At 39.2% G+C, this 20,261-nt stretch overlaps 1 protein-coding gene across 1 annotated transcript in view; it reads left to right on the plus strand.

Moving 5' to 3' along the window:
- Positions 1-1,169: 1,169 nt before the first annotated feature.
- Positions 1,170-20,261, plus strand: part of fermt3a (FERM domain containing kindlin 3a) — a 38,108-nt gene continuing 19,016 nt past the window's right edge. Inside the window, exons 1-5 of the mRNA XM_079814176.1 lie at positions 1,170-1,438; positions 3,633-3,757; positions 14,107-14,340; positions 17,916-18,032; positions 18,575-18,743. Of these exons, the coding sequence (XP_079670302.1) occupies positions 3,634-3,757; positions 14,107-14,340; positions 17,916-18,032; positions 18,575-18,743 (644 nt within the window). The 5' untranslated portion in view covers positions 1,170-1,438; position 3,633. The remainder of the gene's footprint in view (positions 1,439-3,632; positions 3,758-14,106; positions 14,341-17,915; positions 18,033-18,574; positions 18,744-20,261) is intronic.

Genomic DNA, 20,261 nt, shown 5'->3' on the forward strand with positions numbered 1-20,261 from the left:
GTATCAAGTTCAATTGCGTTTGCAATATTTACATCATATATATATATATATTTATATTTTATAGTTTTCACGTGGTTTTATATCATTGTATGAATTGGTTTAATTGTTAAATAGGCCTACACACAATATTGCTGTTGTATTATGAGTAATCTTCAGTTAAAACCATAAATTCATAGCTAACAATCTCTTTGAAAAATATGTGTAAAAATATCAGGCTACATTACAAAGCAATAAATCATGACTGAGGTTGTCATAATTCAGGCACGAAAGGGTTAATGACACCCTAACGATTTACATTTCAGAGCTGTCGGGAAGGATTTCGCGGGAAATTGCATAAATGTCATGCGTCAAATCATATCCGTAGAGAAATAGCTGAAGGTTTGTTGTCTCAACTAGTGAGAAAACGAATCATTCACGGCAAACCCCTCCGGGGAATCACCGGGAGTAAAAAACAAAACCAAAAACACGTTATTTAGTTGTCCATCCGCTGTGATGATAAGTTGTCAAGTTATCTGTGTGGACACATTCATCTGCACAGAGCTTTAAAGGTACAGTATTTATTTATACATTTTTTTATACAATTATTATTTGTCTTCCTAAACAATTGATAAGGCTACAACAAAAGTGATTTAGCTATTTTGATAGCAAATCAAAGGCATCTGACCTTTGAAGTAGACAAAAATAGTGCACATTCAAAGTGAAGCCAGCATTTATCTGATCATCTATTTTTATTGCAGTGCTTCAGAATCTACCCAGCAGGGAGCACTATAGTTACCTGTAGGCTATACTGGACCTGTTGCTAATCTTAAGAAAGTCCAATTTATTCAACTATTGTGGAGCAGAAGTGTTCAATATCCCATTGACACAACCAAGAATCTAGAGTTCTATTGGTGACTTCAATAAGGACTCATTGTTAGCATTAGTTAATGCATTAACGTGAATATTTTTGCAGCAGTTGTCAATTTTAGTTAATAAAAATATTCATGCTCATGTTAGTTCGCATTGCATTAACAACTTTTGATATTAAAATGTATTGGTAAATGTTAAGATTAGCATAATTGTTCATTGTTAGTTCATGTTGACTAAAAAATGAAACCTTATTGTATCGTTATATCAATATGAATATGAGTGCAGAAAGGAGACTAATAATGGGCTTTGTTCCATTTTAGAAGAGCATCTCCAGTCTCCATCACAGGAAGAGGAAGAGAAACCTTTTTATGGTCAGCTGAACCCTTAAGAAATCAGTCTAAAAAGAGAACAGCTATTCACTCGCACAGACGGGGTGAAACCTCAGCAAAAAAAACGACAGAAAGAGAGGAGGGAGGAAGTGACAGCACATGTCTCACAAGTTCTTGAGAGGCAGAGAGATAGAAAGTGCTAGAGACCAAGGGCGTAGCCTGCACATCGCTTAACAATTTTGGAACCACAACCATACCAGGTAAGAAAGAGAAGGAAAAAATGAAACCGAAGAGAAAGGGGGATGTTTTGTGTGACGGCTGTTGTGAGGTTTAGGAATGAAGAGAGGGGTGGGCACGCATGGGCCTTCGGGCCTAGATGGGTTCCGTAGACATGCTACGTTTGTTTTGTGTCATGATGATTTCTTAAGTTTCTTTGTTTTTGCTTTTTAAATATCCAAGTGTCAAGTGGTGCACCCTGCTACATTAACCAAAGTTTTTTTTTTTTTTTTGTAGATTGAGTGTGTATATTGAACGGAATAACAAAGGGCACTGATCATGTTACACATTTAATTTCTCTTTCTCACTGATTAATGTTTTTGAAAATGTTGTAACTCTATATGATGTAAAGTTGACTTTATTTTTTTGCACACAGAATAAAACTATCAAGCAAATTTTAGAGAAGAACAAGAGTGCTGAGAAAGTTAAAAAAGCCCTTATGCAAAGTACTTTCACACAAGTCTATATATATATATATATATATATATATATATATATATATATATATATATATATATATATATATATATATATATATATATATATATATATATATATATATATATATATATATATATATATATATATATGAAGACTTCAGATGCAGAAGCCTCTAAGTCCGTCTGACGTTTTTCTTTAAAATTAGCATTTTTGTCAGGCTCCTCTGTATAGGTTTCTACCCACTGGTACTTCTGAATGGGCTGAGCCTGGGATTCAGCTGGTTTGAAGTGAAAGTATTTGGCTTTTAGAGGCTTTTGCATTGGAAGTCTTCATATATATATATATATATATATATATATATATATATATATATATATATATATATATATATATATATATATTATATATATATATATATATATATATATATATATATATATATATATATATATACACTACCAGCCAAAAGTTTGAGAACAGATTTTTCAAAATGTTTTAAAAGAAGTCTCGTCTATTTCTCATAATTCCAAGTTGCGAGTTGAAAGTTCCAATTGGGAGTTATAAAGCCCGAGTTACGTTACAATATACACAGTCAAAAGTTTGGAAACTGTACTATTTTGAAAGAAATCTCTTCTGCTCACCAAGGCTGCATTTATTTGATCCACAATACAGCAAAAACAGTATTATTGTGAAATATTTGTACAATTTTTAAATTACTTTTTTCTATTTGAATATATTTTCAAATGCTATTTATTTCTGTGATGAAAAGCTGAATTTTCAACATCATTACTCCAGTCTTTAGTCACAAGATCCTTCTGAAATCATTCTAATATGATGATTTGCTGCTCAAGAAACATTCATTATTATGATCAATGTTGAAAACAGTAGTGTACAATTTTTTTGCAGGATTATTAATGAAAAGAGATTTCAAAAGAACAGCTTTTATCTGAAATATAAAGCTTTTGCAACATTATAAATGTCTATACTGTCACTTGATCAATTTAATGCATCCCTGCTGATAAATGTATTAATTTATTTAAGTTATTTCCCAAAAAAATAAATTAAAAAAAATTCTTACCGACCCAAAACTTTTGAACGGTAGTACAATGTTTCAAAAGCTTTATATTTCAGATAAATGCTGTTCTTTTGAAATTTATATTGATCAAAGAATCCAATTTTTCTTTTTTACACAACTGATTTCAACATTGATAATAATCATAAATGTTTCTTGAGCAGAAAATCATCATATTAGGATGATTTCTGAAGGATCATCTGACACTGAAGGCTGGAGTAGCGATGTTCAAAATACAGCTTTGCATCTCAGGAATAAATCAAATTTTAAAATATATTCAAATAGAAAAGAGTTATTTTACATTTTAATAATGTTTCACAATATTACAGCTTTTTTTTGTATTTTTAATAACATAAATGCAGCCTTGGTGAGCAGAAGAGACTTTTTTATAAACATTTAAAAAATCTTACCGTTCTCAAACTTTTGACTGGTAGTGTATATACTGTATAAACTTTTACACTTAAATTTGAATAAATCTGTAAATTATTGATTAAAAAAAATAAATCATGAACATATTACATGTATTTGTCAACCACCCAATTGGGTGTAATTGTGCTGATTAAAGCTAGCCTAAACTGAAAGCTGGTTAAACTGATTACATGCAAAACTATAGAAAAGGGAAATTGTGGAAGCATAATATCTCATGGCATTTCTGTTCAAATCAGAATGGCAGTGTGGGACCTGTCCGTCAATGTAGAGGAACTGGGATTGGAGGCACCACCTCTTAAAGTCAGTGTCACCTCGGATCTACATATTGGTGGAGTCATCCTCAAAGTTGTGGAAAAGTCACGTGAGTTTTTGATGTCTGATTTATTCAGATATGTTTTTGCAATTGCTAAGGGCATTAAAGGTGGGGTAAGTGCTTTCTGGTAACCGATGTTGATTTCAAATCACCAAAACAAACACGACCCTATTTTGATAGCTCCGTCCCACACATACGTAACACAGGCAACGACTATGGCGGAATCTGCTGTGCCAGCCAGCAGAGGGTATGATGTCATCAATAAGTGAAAGCAATGTGTGTTACTATGGTAATCCAGGTCAAATGTTCAGTAAAAAAGTCCTCCCTTACATCCCAAAAACACAAACACAGTTCTCATTAAGAACTCGATAGCACGAGCACGGCAGTCCAACATATTACAATTATGACAAGATTAGAGGGATATCGATCACGAAAAGAAGAAACAAAGATGTATTAGGAGTATATTATCTTACTTTTCGGACACACTTTGGGAGCTGACGCTTGTAACAGAGGAGGTTTGGATGCTCCAGGTTTATACAGCGAGGAGGTTTAGATGTTCCAGGTTTATACAGCGAGGAGGTTTAGACGCTCCAGGTTTATACAGCGAAGAGGTTTAGACGCTCCAGGTTTATACAGCGAGGAGGTTTAGACACTCCAGGTTTATACAGCGAAGAGGTTTAGACACTCCAGGTTTATACAGCGAGGAGGTTTAGACGCTCCAGGTTTATACAGCGAGGAGGTTTAGACGCTCCAGGTTTATACAGCGAGGAGGTTTAGACGCTTCAGACTTAAACAGTGAGGTTTAGACGCTCCAGGTTTATACAGCGAGGAGGTTTAGATGCTCCAGGTTTATACAGTGAAGAGGTTTAGATGTTCCAGGTTTATACAGCGAGGAGGTTTAGATGTTCCAGGTTTATACAGCGAGGAGGTTTAGATGCTCCAGGTTTAAACAGCGAGGAGGTTTAGACGCTCCAGGTTTATACAGCGAGGAGGTTTAGACACTCCAGGTTTATACAGCGAGGAGGTTTAGACGCTCCAGGCTTATACAGCGAGGAGGTTTAGACGCTCCAGGTTTATACAGCGAAGAGGTTTAGACGCTCCAGGTTTATACAGCGAGGAGGTTTAGACACTCCAGGTTTATACAGCGAGGAGGTTTAGACACTCAAGGTTTATACAGCGAGGAGGTTTAGACGCTCCAGGTTTATACAGCGAGGAGGTTTAGACACTCCAGGTTTATACAGCGAGGAGGTTTAGACGCTCCAGGTTTATACAGCGAGGAGGTTTAGACACTCCAGGTTTATACAGCGAGGAGGTTTAGACGCTTCAGACTTAAACAGTGAGGTTTAGACGCTCCAGGTTTATACAGTGAAGAGGTTTAGATGTTCCAGGTTTATACAGCGAGGAGGTTTAGATGTTCCAGGTTTATACAGCGAGGAGGTTTAGATGCTCCAGGTTTATACAGCGAAGAGGTTTAGACGCTCCAGGCTTATACAGCGAGGAGGTTTAGACGCTCCAGGTTTATACAGCGAAGAGGTTTAGACGCTCCAGGTTTATACAGCGAGGAGGTTTAGACACTCCAGGTTTATACAGCGAGGAGGTTTAGACACTCAAGGTTTATACAGCGAGGAGGTTTAGACGCTCCAGGTTTATACAGCGAGGAGGTTTAGACACTCCAGGTTTATACAGCGAGGAGGTTTAGACGCTCCAGGTTTATACAGCGAGGAGGTTTAGACACTCCAGGTTTATACAGCGAGGAGGTTTAGACGCTTCAGACTTAAACAGTGAGGTTTAGACGCTCCAGGTTTATACAGCGAGGAGGTTTAGACGCTCCAGGTTTATACAGTGAAGAGGTTTAGACACTCCAGGCTTATACAGCGAAGAGGTTTAGACACATCAGGCTTATACAGCGAGGAGGTTTAGACATAAACAGTGAGGTTTAGACGCTCCAGGTTTATACAGCGAGGAGGTTTAGATGCTCCAGGTTTATACAGCGAGGAGGTTTAGACGCTCCAGGTTTATACAGCGAGGAGGTTTAGACGCTTCAGACTTAAACAGTGAGGTTTAGACGCTCCAGGTTTATACAGCGAGGAGGTGTAGACACTCCAGGTTTATACAGCGAGGAGGTTTAGACGCTCCAGGTTTAAACAGCGAGGAGGTTTAGACACTCCAGGTTTATACAGCGAGGAGGTTTAGATGCTCCAGGTTTATACAGCGAAGAGGTTTAGACACATCAGGCTTGTACAGCGAAGAGGTTTAGACACATCAGGCTTGTACAGCGAAGAGGTTTAGACGCTCCAGGCTTATACAGCAAAGAATTTTAGACGCTCCAGGCTTATACAGCGAGGAGGTTTAGACGCTTCAGACTTAAACAGTGAGGTTTAGACGCTCCTGGTTTATACAGCGAGGAGGTTTAGACGCTCCAGGCTTATACAGCGAGGAGGTTTAGACGCTCCAGGTTTATACAGCGAGGAGGTTTAGACGCTCCAGGTTTATACAGCGAGGAGGTTTAGACGCTCCAGGTTTATACAGTGAAGAGGTTTAGATGTTCCAGGTTTATACAGCGAGGAGGTTTAGATGTTCCAGGTTTATACAGCGAGGAGGTTTAGATGCTCCAGGTTTATACAGCGAAGAGGTTTAGACGCTCCAGGCTTATACAGCGAGGAGGTTTAGATGCTCCAGGTTTATACAGCGAAGAGGTTTAGACGCTCCAGGTTTATACAGCGAGGAGGTTTAGACACTCCAGGTTTATACAGCGAGGAGGTTTAGACACTCAAGGTTTATACAGCGAGGAGGTTTAGACGCTCCAGGTTTATACAGCGAGGAGGTTTAGACACTCCAGGTTTATACAGCGAGGAGGTTTAGACGCTCCAGGTTTATACAGCGAGGAGGTTTAGACGCTCCAGGTTTATACAGCGAGGAGGTTTAGACACTCCAGGTTTATACAGCGAGGAGGTTTAGACGCTTCAGACTTAAACAGTGAGGTTTAGACGCTCCAGGTTTATACAGCGAGGAGGTTTAGACGCTCCAGGTTTATACAGTGAAGAGGTTTAGACACTCCAGGCTTATACAGCGAAGAGGTTTAGACACATCAGGCTTATACAGCGAGGAGGTTTAGACGCTCCAGGTTTATACAGCGAGGAGGTTTAGACGCTTCAGACTTAAACAGTGAGGTTTAGACGCTCCAGGTTTATACAGCGAGGAGGTGTAGACACTCCAGGTTTATACAGCAAGGAGGTTTAGACGCTCCAGGTTTAAACAGCGAGGAGGTTTAGACACTCCAGGTTTATACAGCGAGGAGGTTTAGATGCTCCAGGTTTATACAGCGAAGAGGTTTAGACACATCAGGCTTGTACAGCGAAGAGGTTTAGACACATCAGGCTTGTACAGCGAAGAGGTTTAGACGCTCCAGGCTTATACAGCAAAGAGGTTTAGACGCTCCAGGCTTATACAGCGAGGAGGTTTAGACGCTCCAGGTTTATACAGCGAGGAGGTTTAGACGCTCCTGGTTTATACAGCGAGGAGGTTTAGACGCTCCAGGTTTATACAGCGAGGAGGTTTAGACGCTCCAGGTTTATACAGCGAGGAGGTTTAGACGTTCCAGGTTTAAACAGCGAGGAGGTTTAGACACTCCAGGTTTATACAGCGAGGAGGTTTAGATGCTCCAGGCTTATACAGCGAAGAGGTTTAGACACATCAGGCTTATACAGCGAGAAGGTTTAGACGCTTCAGACATAAACAGTGAGGTTTAGACGCTCCAGGTTTATACAGCGAGGAGGTTTAGACGCTCCAGATTTATACAGCGAGGAGGTTTAGACGTTCCAGGTTTAAACAGCGAGGAGGTTTAGACACTCCAGGTTTATACAGCGAGGAGGTTTAGATGCTCCAGGTTTATACAGCGAAGAGGTTTAGACGCTCCAGGGTTATACAGCGAAGAGGTTTAGACACATCAGGCTTGTACAGCGAAGAGGTTTAGACGCTCCAGGCTTATACAGCGAAGAGGTTTAGACGCTCCAGGTTTATACAGCGAAGAGGTTTAGACGCTCCAGGGTTATACAGCGAAGAGGTTTAGACACATCAGGCTTGTACAGCGAAGAGGTTTAGACGCTCCAGGCTTATACAGCGAAGAGGTTTAGACGCTCCAGGTTTATACAGCGAAGAGGTTTAGACACTCCAGGCTTATACAGCGAAGAGGTTTAGACACATCAGGCTTATACAGCGAAGAGGTTTAGACACATCAGGCTTATACAGCGAGAAGGTTTAGACGCTTCAGACATAAACAGTGAGGTTTAGACGCTCCAGGTTTATACAGCGAGGAGGTTTAGATGCTCCAGGTTTATACAGCGAGGAGGTTTAGACGCTTCAGACTTAAACAGTGAGGTTTAGACGCTCCAGGTTTATACAGCGAGGAGGTTTAGACACTCCAGGTTTATACAGCGAAGAGGTTTAGACACTCCAGGCTTATACAGCGAAGAGGTTTAAACACATCAGGCTTATACAGCGAGAAGGTTTAGACGCTTCAGACATAAACAGTGAGGTTTAGACGCTCCAGGTTTATACAGCGAGGAGGTTTAGATGCTCCAGGTTTATACAGCGAGGAGGTTTAGACACTCCAGGTTTATACAGCGAGGAGGTTTAGACGCTTCAGACTTAAACAGTGAGGTTTAGACGCTCCAGACTTAAACAGTGAGGTTTAGACACTCCAGGTTTATACAGCGAGGAGGTTTAGACGCTCCAGGTTTAAACAGCGAGGAGGTTTAGACGCTCCAGGTTTAAACAGCGAGGAGGTTTAGACACTCCAGGTTTATACAGCGAGGAGGTTTAGACGCTCCAGGTTTAAACAGCGAGGAGGTTTAGACACTCCAGGTTTATACAGCGAGGAGGTTTAGATGCTCCCGGTTTATACAGCGAAGAGGTTTAGACGCTCCAGGTTTATACAGCGAAGAGGTTTAGACGCTCCAGGTTTATACAGCGAAGAGGTTTAGACGCTCCAGGCTTATACAGCGAAGAGGTTTAGACGCTCCAGGTTTATACAGCGAAGAGGTTTAGACGCTCCAGGTTTATACAGCGAAGAGGTTTAGACGCTCCAGGCTTATACAGCGAAGAGGTTTAGACACATCAGGCTTGTACAGCGAAGAGGTTTAGACGCTCCAGGCTTATACAGCGAAGAGGTTTAGACACATCAGGCTTGTACAGCGAATAGGTGTAGACGCTCCAGGCTTATACAGCGAAGAGGTTTAGACGCTTCAGACTTAAACAGTGAGGTTTAGACGCTCCAGGTTTATACAGCGAGGAGGTTTAGACGCTCCAGGTTTATACAGCGAGGAGGTTTAGACGCTTCAGACTTAAACAGTGAGGTTTAGACGCTCCAGGTTTATAAAGCGAGGAGGTTTAGACGCTCCAGGTTTATACAGCGAAGAGGTTTAGACGCTCCAGGCTTGTACAGCGAAGAGGTTTAGACGCTCCAGGCTTATACAGCGAAGAGGTTTAGACGCTCCAGGCTTGTACAGCGAAGAGGTTTAGACGCTCCAGGCTTATACAGCGAGGAGGTTTAGATGCTCCAGGTTTATACAGCGAAGAGGTTTAGACGCTCCAGGCTTGTACAGCGAAGAGGTTTAGACGCTCCAGGCTTATACAGCGAAGAGGTTTAGACGCTCCAGGTTTATACAGCGAAGAGGTTTAGACGCTCCAGGCTTATACAGCGAGGAGGTTTAGACGCTTTAGACTTAAACGGTGAGGTTTAGACGCTCCAGGCTTATACAGCGAGGAGGTTTAGACGCTCCAGGCTTATACAGCGAGGAGGTTTAGACGCGTCAGACTTAAACAGTGAGGTTTAGACGCTCCAGGTTTATACAGCGAAGAGGTTTAGACGCTCCAGGCTTATACAGCGAGGAGGTTTAGACGCTTCAGACTTAAACAGTGAGGTTTAGACGCTCCAGGTTTATAAGGCGAGGAGGTTTAGACGCTTCAGACTTAAACAGTGAGGTTTAGACGCTCCAGGTTTATACAGCGAAGAGGTTTAGATGCTCCAGGCTTATACAGGAAGAGGTTTAGACGCTCCAGGTTTATACAGCGAGGAGATTTAGACGCTCCAGGTTTATACAGCGAGGAGGTTTAGATGCTCCAGGTTTATACAGCGAGGAGGTTTAGATGCTCCAGGTTTATACAGCGAGGAGGTTTAGACGCTCCAGGTTTATACAGCGAGGAGGTTTAGACGCTCCAGGTTTATACAGCGAGGAGGTTTAGACGCTCCAGGTTTATACAGCGAGGAGGTTTAGATGCTCCAGGTTTATACAGCGAGGAGGTTTAGACGCTCCAGGTTTATACAGCGAGGAGGTTTAGACGCTCCAGGTTTAAACAGCGAGGAGGTTTAGACGCTCCAGGTTTATACAGCGAGGAGGTTTAGACACTCCAGGTTTATACTGCGAGGAGGTTTAGACGCTCCAGGCTTATACAGTATGGAAATGAATGGGTAATTATCATCGCTGATGTGAACGACAATACGATCGCAAATGGACAAACAAGCAAACATGACACATGAACATATTCAAGCAAAAGCCAGCATATATTAGTTCTGTGAAACAAAACAAAATCAATGTAGAAATAAGAAATAAAGCAACCTCGGCCTTTGCTCCTTGAGATCTCTCCAGCGCTGGAAAGCCGACACTTCTTGCCTGATCGTGATTCCACATTTGTTTTTTATCTGCCATCTCTCTCTCTTTCTGTCGTCGCTAGGCTAATGTCCGTCCTGTGTCGTGTCTTTTGAATAATGTTGTTGTAGTAAACGTTGTTTGTACGGGAAGAAGGAGGCGGGAACCGGCGGACAATCAAAATAACTTTTAATAAATAAACACAAAATAATAATGGTGGCGACAGCCCCTCGCGGTCGACTGCCGCCTACACACAAACACCCACAAAATGAAAATAAAAAGCTGCAGCCCCTCACGGACGACTGCAGCGAACACAAAATAAAACATAACACAAAATCCAGGCCTGGTCCTCTCTCGTCCCTCACTGTCGTCGCTCCTCCTTTATAGTCCCTCACTCCTCCGCGAGGGCCGAGATCGCTGCGGCGCGCAGCTGGCGCTCATCCTCCCTGATGAGCGCCGCCTCGTCCCGCCCTCACGGTCCCTCGGCCTCGCTGTTCGCCACAGTTGTGCTCTGAGCGCTCTCTTCTCCCCGTCATTAGTAGACACACCCCTTACTGCTGATTGGCTATACATTTTGGTACTCTGCCCGGGACACTTTTCTAAAGCAGTTTTGAAATACCACTTACCCCACCTTTAAGGATTGTTGATTTCAGATTCTAAGTCAATTTTCATACTACGCCGTTCAGTGAAAGCATTCAGAGCGACTGGATTGTAATACTCAACCAAATGGACAAAAGAGTATCTTAAAAGTAGTCCATATGATCATGTGCTAAATTCCATCTTCTGAAGCAGTACAGTAGCTTTGTGTGAGAAACAGATTGCAAAATTGTCATTACATGTATTAAAGAAACAGCTCACCCAATAAATGCCATAATTTACTATTTACTCACCAATCATGTTGTTCCAAACCTGTATGCACTTCTATCTTCTGTGGAACACAAAATAATATATTTAAAGTCGGGTTGAAACGGTACACAAAACTGACGGTTCGGTACGTATCGGTTTTGAAGTCACGGTTCGGTACAGCAGTTTTACAAAATTGCTTTTTATTTATTTTTATTAAACAGTGGTTTACTGAAAAAATTGTGTCTGTCCTTAAATTAATTCAATTATAACTAAAAGTTTCTTAAAGATAATGCTGTAAACTATATAGGGAGCCCTTACTAGCACACTAGCACTATAACAACAAACTATTAGCCTAAATTCAGTTGCTATTTATTTTTAGATATAATAATCAACACTCAAATAACATATTGTAAACTTCACATAAGGCAACTTCTAAATCTAATAATAAAACAGTTTAATACGTTGTTGAAACATAATCATTTATACACAGTGGCTGTCATTTTCAACATGACAGATTTATAAAAAAAAAATAAAAAATTATATACATACATATATATATATATATATATATATATATATATATATATATATATATATATATATATATATATATATATATATATATATATATATATATTTTACATAATATATATATATATATATATATATATATATATATATATATATATATATATATATATATATATATATATATATATATATATATATATATATATATATATGTGTGTGTGTGTGTGTGTGTGTGTTTATACATTATATGTATGTATATAGGCTAATACAGTGCACATATTTAGCGAAAAAGTTAATTTCTCTAGTGAATTAACAACTGTGGCACTGAATGACTTCTGAGGTAAATGTGATGCTACGTGACATTACAAGCTGTTTTATTGACGCCTTTCTGCGGGTGAGACACTGATTGAGCGATTACACGACATATGATATGTTTCAGTAAATTGTAATGTATCCACAACATACCTTAAGCTATTAATTCTTGTTTATTCTTTAGGAAGAGATGATCGCGTTCACAGGCAGCTTGAACGCGCAACTATACAGTGATCAGTCACGTCACATTAAAACATCAAAACGGCATTTATCGTTTGAATCTTGTGATAAAATGGACTGAATACTCAAAATGTTCGTGTGGGAACTAGGATTAAAGTATGTTCCGCGTTTAAAACAAGCCGACTTTTAACTGTTAAAGATTTCATTCGGAACCGTACGGTACACACACCGAAAGCCCTGTACCTGAAACGGTTCGGTTACCGTTACACCCCTAATTTAAAGGGTACATAACACATACACAGTTTCTGCCGATCTCATGTTAATCTTGAGTACTATAGAGTAGCATTTCATCCTTCATATCTCCGAAGAGTCTTTAGTTTTATCAGATTTATAAAAGACAGATACCCTGGATAACTTTCGATTCCCTATTCACTAGTCATACAGGGCCATACTCGAAAAATGTTTTCCCCGAAACTTGTTTGAATCCTGATGGAGTGTATTTAGCACAGAAATACTAGCTTTCCCAACTCGTCTTTTGTTGTTGTTGTTGGCATGTTTAGCATTAGAACTCTTTAACAGTGTAAATAATTCAGAATGCATGAAATAGCATTAGACCCCACCCCCCTTTGAAAAGAAAAAAAGAAAGAAAGGTAACACTTTATTCTACAGTGTCCTTGTTACACATTACATGTAGCCTACTTATTATAGTAATATAATTACATGCAACTAACTCTAAACCAAATCCTACTCCTAACCATATAGTAAGTACATGTTATTACCAAGTACTTACATGTATAATTACACTGTAACAAAGACACCTTACAATTAAAGGGTTAGTTCACCCAAAAATGAAAATTCTGTCATTAATTACTCACCCTCATGTCGTTCGACACCCGTAAGACCTCCGTTCATCTTCGGAACACAAATTAAGATATTTTAGTTGAAAGCTGATGGCTGAGAAAGGCTTCAGATAGGCCTCCATTGGCATTCAGTACATTTACACTCACAAGACCCATAAAAGGCACTTAAAACGTCGTTACAAAGTCCATCTCACCACAGTGACTCTACAATAATTTTACGATGCGACGACAATAGTTTTTGTGCGCCAAAAAAATCAAAATAACACCTTTATCCAACTTGTTCTTTTCTTCCGTGTGTGCCTCCACGACGCATGCGTGAGAATATGACGTAACACCGGGGTTCTGGAATCCATGAAAGGCACACTTTAACCCCATTTTGAGAACTACGCCGAGACCTAAAGCACGATCAATGTAGAATTCAACAGCTTAGATACGCGCGTCTTCCTCTGCTTGTAAACAAATCGCTTCTGGGTCATGTGTCCGAACGCCGGATCTGCGTCATATTCTCGCGCATGCGTCGTGGAGGCACACACGGAAGACAAGAACAAGTTGGATAAAGGTGTTATTTAGATTTTTTTTTTGCGCACAAAAACTATTGTCGTCGCATTGTAAAGTTATTGTAGAGTCACTGTGGTGAGATGGACTTTGTAACAACGTTTTAAGTGCCTTTTATGGTTCTTGTGAGTGTAAATGTACTGAATGCCAATGGAGGCCTATCTGAAGCCTTTCTCAGCCATCAGCTTTCAACAAAAATATCTTCATTTGTGTTCTGAATATGAACGGAGGTCTTACGGGTGTCGAACGACATGAGGGTGAGTAATTAATGACAGAATTTAAATTTTTGGGTGAACTAACACTTTAATTCTAACCCAAAATAAAATAAATAACACAACTCATTAATGTTTGCACATATTCAAACTTCACACATTTGACATCTTTGTTTGTGTTCCACAAAAGAAATAAAACCATATGTGTTTGAAACGAGATGAGGGTGATGACAGAATGTTCTTCTCTTCTGTAGAAATAAAGCAGGATTGGTCCGATCATGCTCTGTGGTGGGAACAGAAGCAGCAGTGGTTGCTGAAACCGTCCTGGACGCTGGATAAATGTGGAATTCATGCAGACGCCCGCCTCTGCCTCACGCCCCAGCACAAGCCCCTGCGGTTGCTAATACCCAACGGCATCACCCTCCGCCTGAGGGTCTGCTTCTCCAGCCCTGTGTTCCGCACTGTCATGGGCATTTGCAAGCTCCTGAGTGAGTAATGAGTTGAGATTGGTTTTAGCTTTTCTAGCTTCTGGCTTTGAGATCATCTACGCAGTTAACAAGGAACAATCTCAGAACCTTGGCTAATGTTCTGGCAAGGTTTCCTCAAAGTTATGAACAAACGTTCTTCCAGTAACCTTAAAGGCACACTGTAAAAAAAATACCCGTAAAATTTACGGTAAAAAACGGCAGCTGTGGTTGCCAGAACTTTACCGTAAAAAATACGGCAGTAACGTTTTAGGTTTTTAGGGACAGCACCATATAATTTAAAGGTTTATAATGTAATAATTACGGTTAAAAAAATTTTTATTTTAAAGTTCAAAACCGTATAATTGAAAGGTTTATATTGTAATGATTATGTTTACACTGTAAACAATTTACGGTAAAAAAAAAACATATTTCATGAACTGAAATAATGTTAAATTACCAACCTATTGAAATACTAATATCTGTTATGTACCTTTAATATACGGACAACCACCAATAACTGAATCAAAGCTCATCACAAGCAGCTTTTAAGAGGACAATACCAATATATAGAAGGTGCTCAGTGTCATTCACACTAAACACCATCATGGTAAAACACATGAAATTTAAAAAATGCAATAAACATTAATTTAACAACATCAGATGTAACATAAAACCTTAATGTACATAACTGATTAGAAAAAACTAAGACGAAACATAGTTATTGCAATGAAAATACATCAAATGCGAAGTGTCACGCAGGGAATTCTGGGAATGTCAATTTACGGGTTTTCCCTGTAAATTACACAATGACTTGTTCTTTTTCACTTCCCAAAACTGTAAATTTAACGGTAAATGTAAACGGGAAATGTAAGGTTAGATCTATTACAGTTATTCACCGTATATAGTACGGAAACTTTCTGTTAACCAATGAACTGTTTTTTACCGTAGCATTTTTACAGTAAAATACCGTTAAAATCACAATCATTTTTTACAGTGCACAATATGTAATTTTCGCTGCTTGTTCAAAACAAAGGCGTAGCTTGATGACTCCATGAATGAGCGTGGACTCATTGGAGTTGTAGTCTTGACTCTTCGATGGAAAGGAATCCTATACGGACTAGGGCAGAAATCATGTTCATGAATGAGCAAATGTACGTTTTATTAACGTTACGGTGGTATGAGCAGGGTGAGCCGGGAGCTGTGGGAGAGAATAATGAGAGACCTGCGTGAAACACCGGTCTCTGAGCTTTTATTCTGCTTATGCTGCAGTCGGCCGCTTCCGCTCTTTACGTTGCGTATGTAGGGTAATGCAGTGCTGTTTTACATGGTTAAAACAATCATACTAAATACATTTGAGGCTGTTGAAAGTATATGCTGTGCGTTCACTCAGTGGCTAGTATGGATGACTAAACAGGATGACTAAATGACTGTTGCTAAATGACATGCAATTAATGTTTAAATGTATGATGGAGAAAGCTCTCTCTGATTCTGCTGTTAGACAAAATAGTGTTGTCTCTGAGACATGCTAAACCATGGTACTTGTGGTAAATCAAGAAAACAAGCGATTCAAACAATAAGACCATGTTGCGCTCTATTATTTTGGGAACATTATTAAAGACCAGATCACTTTGAATGAGCATTCTATTAAAGGCACAATATGTAAGATTTTAAGACTAAAATATCCATAATAATAATGTTTTCATAACTGGGAATGATAGCAAAACGGGTAACACTTTAGTTTAGAGTTTAATTCTCACTATTAACTAGTTGGTTATTAGCATGCATATGTCACGGTTCGCAGGTCTGTGGATTTTTCCTTGTCTTCTGTGATTGTGTGTGTGTGTTTGTCACCAGTGTTGCTGGGCAACCCATGATCGCTGATTGCTGGGCAACCCATGATCGCTGCTTAGTGATTATTTTTAATTTTTTAATTTTTTATATTATATTTATTGTGGTTGCTTAGTGATTATGGGTTGCCCTGCAACACAGATGATAAACACACACAATGACGACAAGGAAAAATCCACAGACCTGCGAACCGTGACAGCATATTACTAGGATATTGGCTGTTTATCGTACTTAAAGCACATATTAATGCCTTATTCTGCATGACCATATTCTACATCCCTTAATGCTACCCAATGCCTAAACTTAACAACTACCTTACTAACTATTAATAAGTAGTAATTAGGAGTTTATTGAGGCAAAAGTATAAGTTAATAGTCAGAATTGGACCCTAAACTAAAGTGTGACAGCAAAACATTCTTAAAATACGTTTTGTTAGCAGGGTATATGGAGAAAGTGTTGATGACACACAGAAAATATGCATTCATTTATGTCAATTTATGACCAATCATTTCAGGATTGATCATAGGCATCCTTTGCAATGCAGAGGCCCATTTCTGACAAGTTTATCCTTGTCCAGCGATCTCATAATGTTGTGTTCAATTAACATCTGGACAAGTGCGGAGAGTATTTCTTGCTGCATGGTGGACCGCAGGTATGATTTTATCATCTGCAGGTGCGAGATATAAATACAGAAAATGAAACAATGGAAAAAATGTAATGAAACTAAAACTGCCAGTAAGAGGCGGCAAATCATTGTCTTAACGAGTGAGTCATTCAATCATTCAGTCAAACGATTCCTTCAAAACGCGAACTCATTCAGTTGCTCGGAGATAAGCAATGGAAATGTGAAATGGAGCAAAAAAACAGACAAGGTTCTGAGTCTAAAATGAAAGTCACCTAACATTAACTTCTTGTTTATTGAACTGTTGTATAAAATCAGTAGGCTATCACATTTGCAATTGTGCTGATCCTATATCCTGTTATAACAGGGGCATTTTTGCATTTTTTTATGGTGTGGGGTTGTTTTCCAGAGTTTGGGCTTGGCAGTGAAAGGAACTCTTAATGCTTCAGCATACCAAGACATGTTGGACAATTTCATGCTCCCAACATTGTGGGAACAGTTTGGGGATGGCCCCTGTTCCAACATGACTGCGCACCAGTGCACAAAGCGTCGGTCCATAAAGACATGGATGAGTGAGTTTGGTGTGGAGGAACTTGACTGAGTCCTGACCTCAACCCGATAGAACACCTTTGGGATGAATTAGAGCGGAGACTGCGAGCCAGGCCTTCTCGTCCAAAATCAGTGCCTGAGTTAAAGCTGTTATAAAGGGTGGGCCAACTCCATATTAAACCCTACGGATTAAGAATGGGATGGCATTAAAGTTCATGTGCATGTAAAGGCAGACGTCTCAAAACTTTTGGCATTATAGTGTATCTTGATTTTTGGGTGGCATTTTTGTCCTGAACCCTTCGTTAATTTTCACGATGGCAGAGGGGTTTGGCTCTTTTTTGAGCGCAAGTGGACGGAGGCCCCTTCGGTTGTGAGGCTCATTTTAAGTAAATGGGTGAAACATAGCACTACTGGGCCACTACTGGGATTGATCAGTGTCTACAATAGATAAAAGCTTTACAACAGTTCCAGACCAAACCAAACTTGGTTTAATTTTATTTAAACTTTTTAGAGAACAGTTTTAAGGATGCTTCAACATTTCTGAAAACTACTGTACTATTTGTTTTCTCTCTTTTAGACATTCGCCACCCAGAGGAACTATCCCTACTTTGGCCAGCAGAAGGGAAAAAGAAAAAGAAAGATAAAGATGTTGAGGAAGAGGTGTATGACATCAGATGCGCACCACTTCCTTCAAGTGAGCAATACATATACGAAAAATATGAATTCCAAACCAATTCACATAAACATAATACCCAATGTGTTAGGACTTATTTAGTTACTAGAATCAGAAATGGAAACAGCCTTTATTTCCAAGTATGGTTACACAAACACACACAAGGATTTTGTCTTAATGACCCTTAATGATTTTAACGGTCATCAATATCGTAAATCCTGCAACGTTTTTTTTTTTTGTATGTACATTTATAACACTAATAATTGTATTACTTTTGTATCAAATTACAAAAAAAAAACTAGTTACCGCTGCTGTGAGGGTGTTTCTAATACAGCGTCTATGGGAGCGCTCTGAGAAACCCGGAAATTTGAAAAGGGTCTATAATTCAGTTTTGAATATTGCTTTTCACAGTACAAACACCTTTCATCAATATAATGCCTGCACAATTTATGTATTAACAGAAGTAAAGTTCATGTAAAGCTGCTCTAAAATTGAACAATTTGTGTATGTTTAGTTATTAGATTTTTGTTTTAAAAGATATTTGCTCATTTGTGCAATTGCAGCTACCATCCTGAAGCTTGCCAATGGCATGCCTGCTTTCTTTGCTGAATCACCTGAAACTGAGGCTGTGTACAAGATGCTGGCAGTCAGTCAGCCTGCCCCGGCCCCAGAGACCATTGCTAAAATTTACCGGACAACTAATGTAACGGATAAAGCACAAATTAATGGCAGGTAGGGTAATACACTTAAGACAACATGCGGTACACTCTCAGAAAAAAAGGTACAGTAGAGGTACAATTTTGTTCCTTGGGGAACGAAACATATAACTGTACCTTTAAAGGTACACAATTGGTCCTTAGGGTACAACTATACCATTGTTTTTCTCTACTTTGAGCAGGGGTAGGCAAGTTCGGTCCTAGAGAGCCGCTGTCCTGCAGAGTTTGGCTCCAACCCTGAAAGACTTCTATAGAAGCTCTTATTGAGAATTAACAGAGGTTTAGATGTTGATGTTTTATTGAAAATGTTTGATCACCATTATGGTGATCAGTGTTTCATTTAGTTGGGCAGTTCGACTTGATTTTTTATGTGAGTTTGTGGTTTTTGTTACAGTGTTAACAAAACACATAATCTGTTCAAATCAAAAGAACCCATAAACAAAAATTGTCATGAAGAAAATGTTAGACTAAACTCATAATAAATAATATTAATAAATTATATTCACCAACAATACTTTCTTGCCACAGATCAGACATTCTGAATTCTTATTTTTAAATACATTCTAGGGGGAAAACCGTTTAGACGCACACAGATATCAAGAATCAACATATGAATCTCAACAATGGTGACATACACAATGCTGCAATGCATGCTGGGAGCCATGAGTTTTATACTGTGGTGGCTTAGTAGGGTTGAAGCTAAACTCTGCAGGACGTCAGCTCTCTAGGACCGAACTTGCCTACCCCTGGCTAAGAGGTACAAAAATGTACCCTTAAGGGTACCACCCCAGTGACGGCCACTTGTACCTTAAAAGGTACAATTTTGTACTCTTTTTTTTTTTTTGACAGTGTATAGAGGGCCACTAAATTCAATAAAATACTGTATTTTATTGTAAATAAAATACTGTAAATATTGTTTTGTGCAGCCTTATGCTAAAACACTCTATACCCCAAAATGACAAAGCAAAAACAGATTTGTGATAACTTTGCAAATGTATTTTAAAGAAAAAGAAAAAAAAATAGATATCATATGAACAAATATTTACCGCATTTGGCAGTTTGGCTGGGTGGCCAGTTCTAAGAAGAGTCCTGGTTGTTCTGAACTTCTTCCATTAAGAATTATGGATGTCACTTTGCTTTTGGGAAACTAATGCAGCAAAACATTTTTTGCCCCAGATCTGTTCATCCCCATTCGGAAAACATTATGGCATTAGGTTCGAACATAACAAATAGTAAAAAAATAAAGTGGTCTGAATAATTTCTGAATCCACTGTACATTCTCCAAACTTACTATAGAGGGTATGCAACTAAACGTGTGACGTCACCGTCGGCCGGAATGACTGTGGTTACGCCCACTGAGTGGCAAAAAGACTGAACAGGCGCATTGGTTTCCAGCGTGAATGCCACGAAAAATCTGAAAGAACTTTGAGATTGACTGTACAAACAGATTTGACCACAAATCTGAGGTATATTTTTTAAAGACTGCCGAAAGCGCAGAAAAGAGAAGCAGAAATTCAAAGAAACAACCGAACTC

This window comes from Gobio gobio (genome assembly GCF_949357685.1).
Source record: "Gobio gobio genome assembly, chromosome: 4".
Taxonomy (NCBI): Eukaryota; Metazoa; Chordata; class Actinopteri; order Cypriniformes; family Gobionidae; genus Gobio; species Gobio gobio.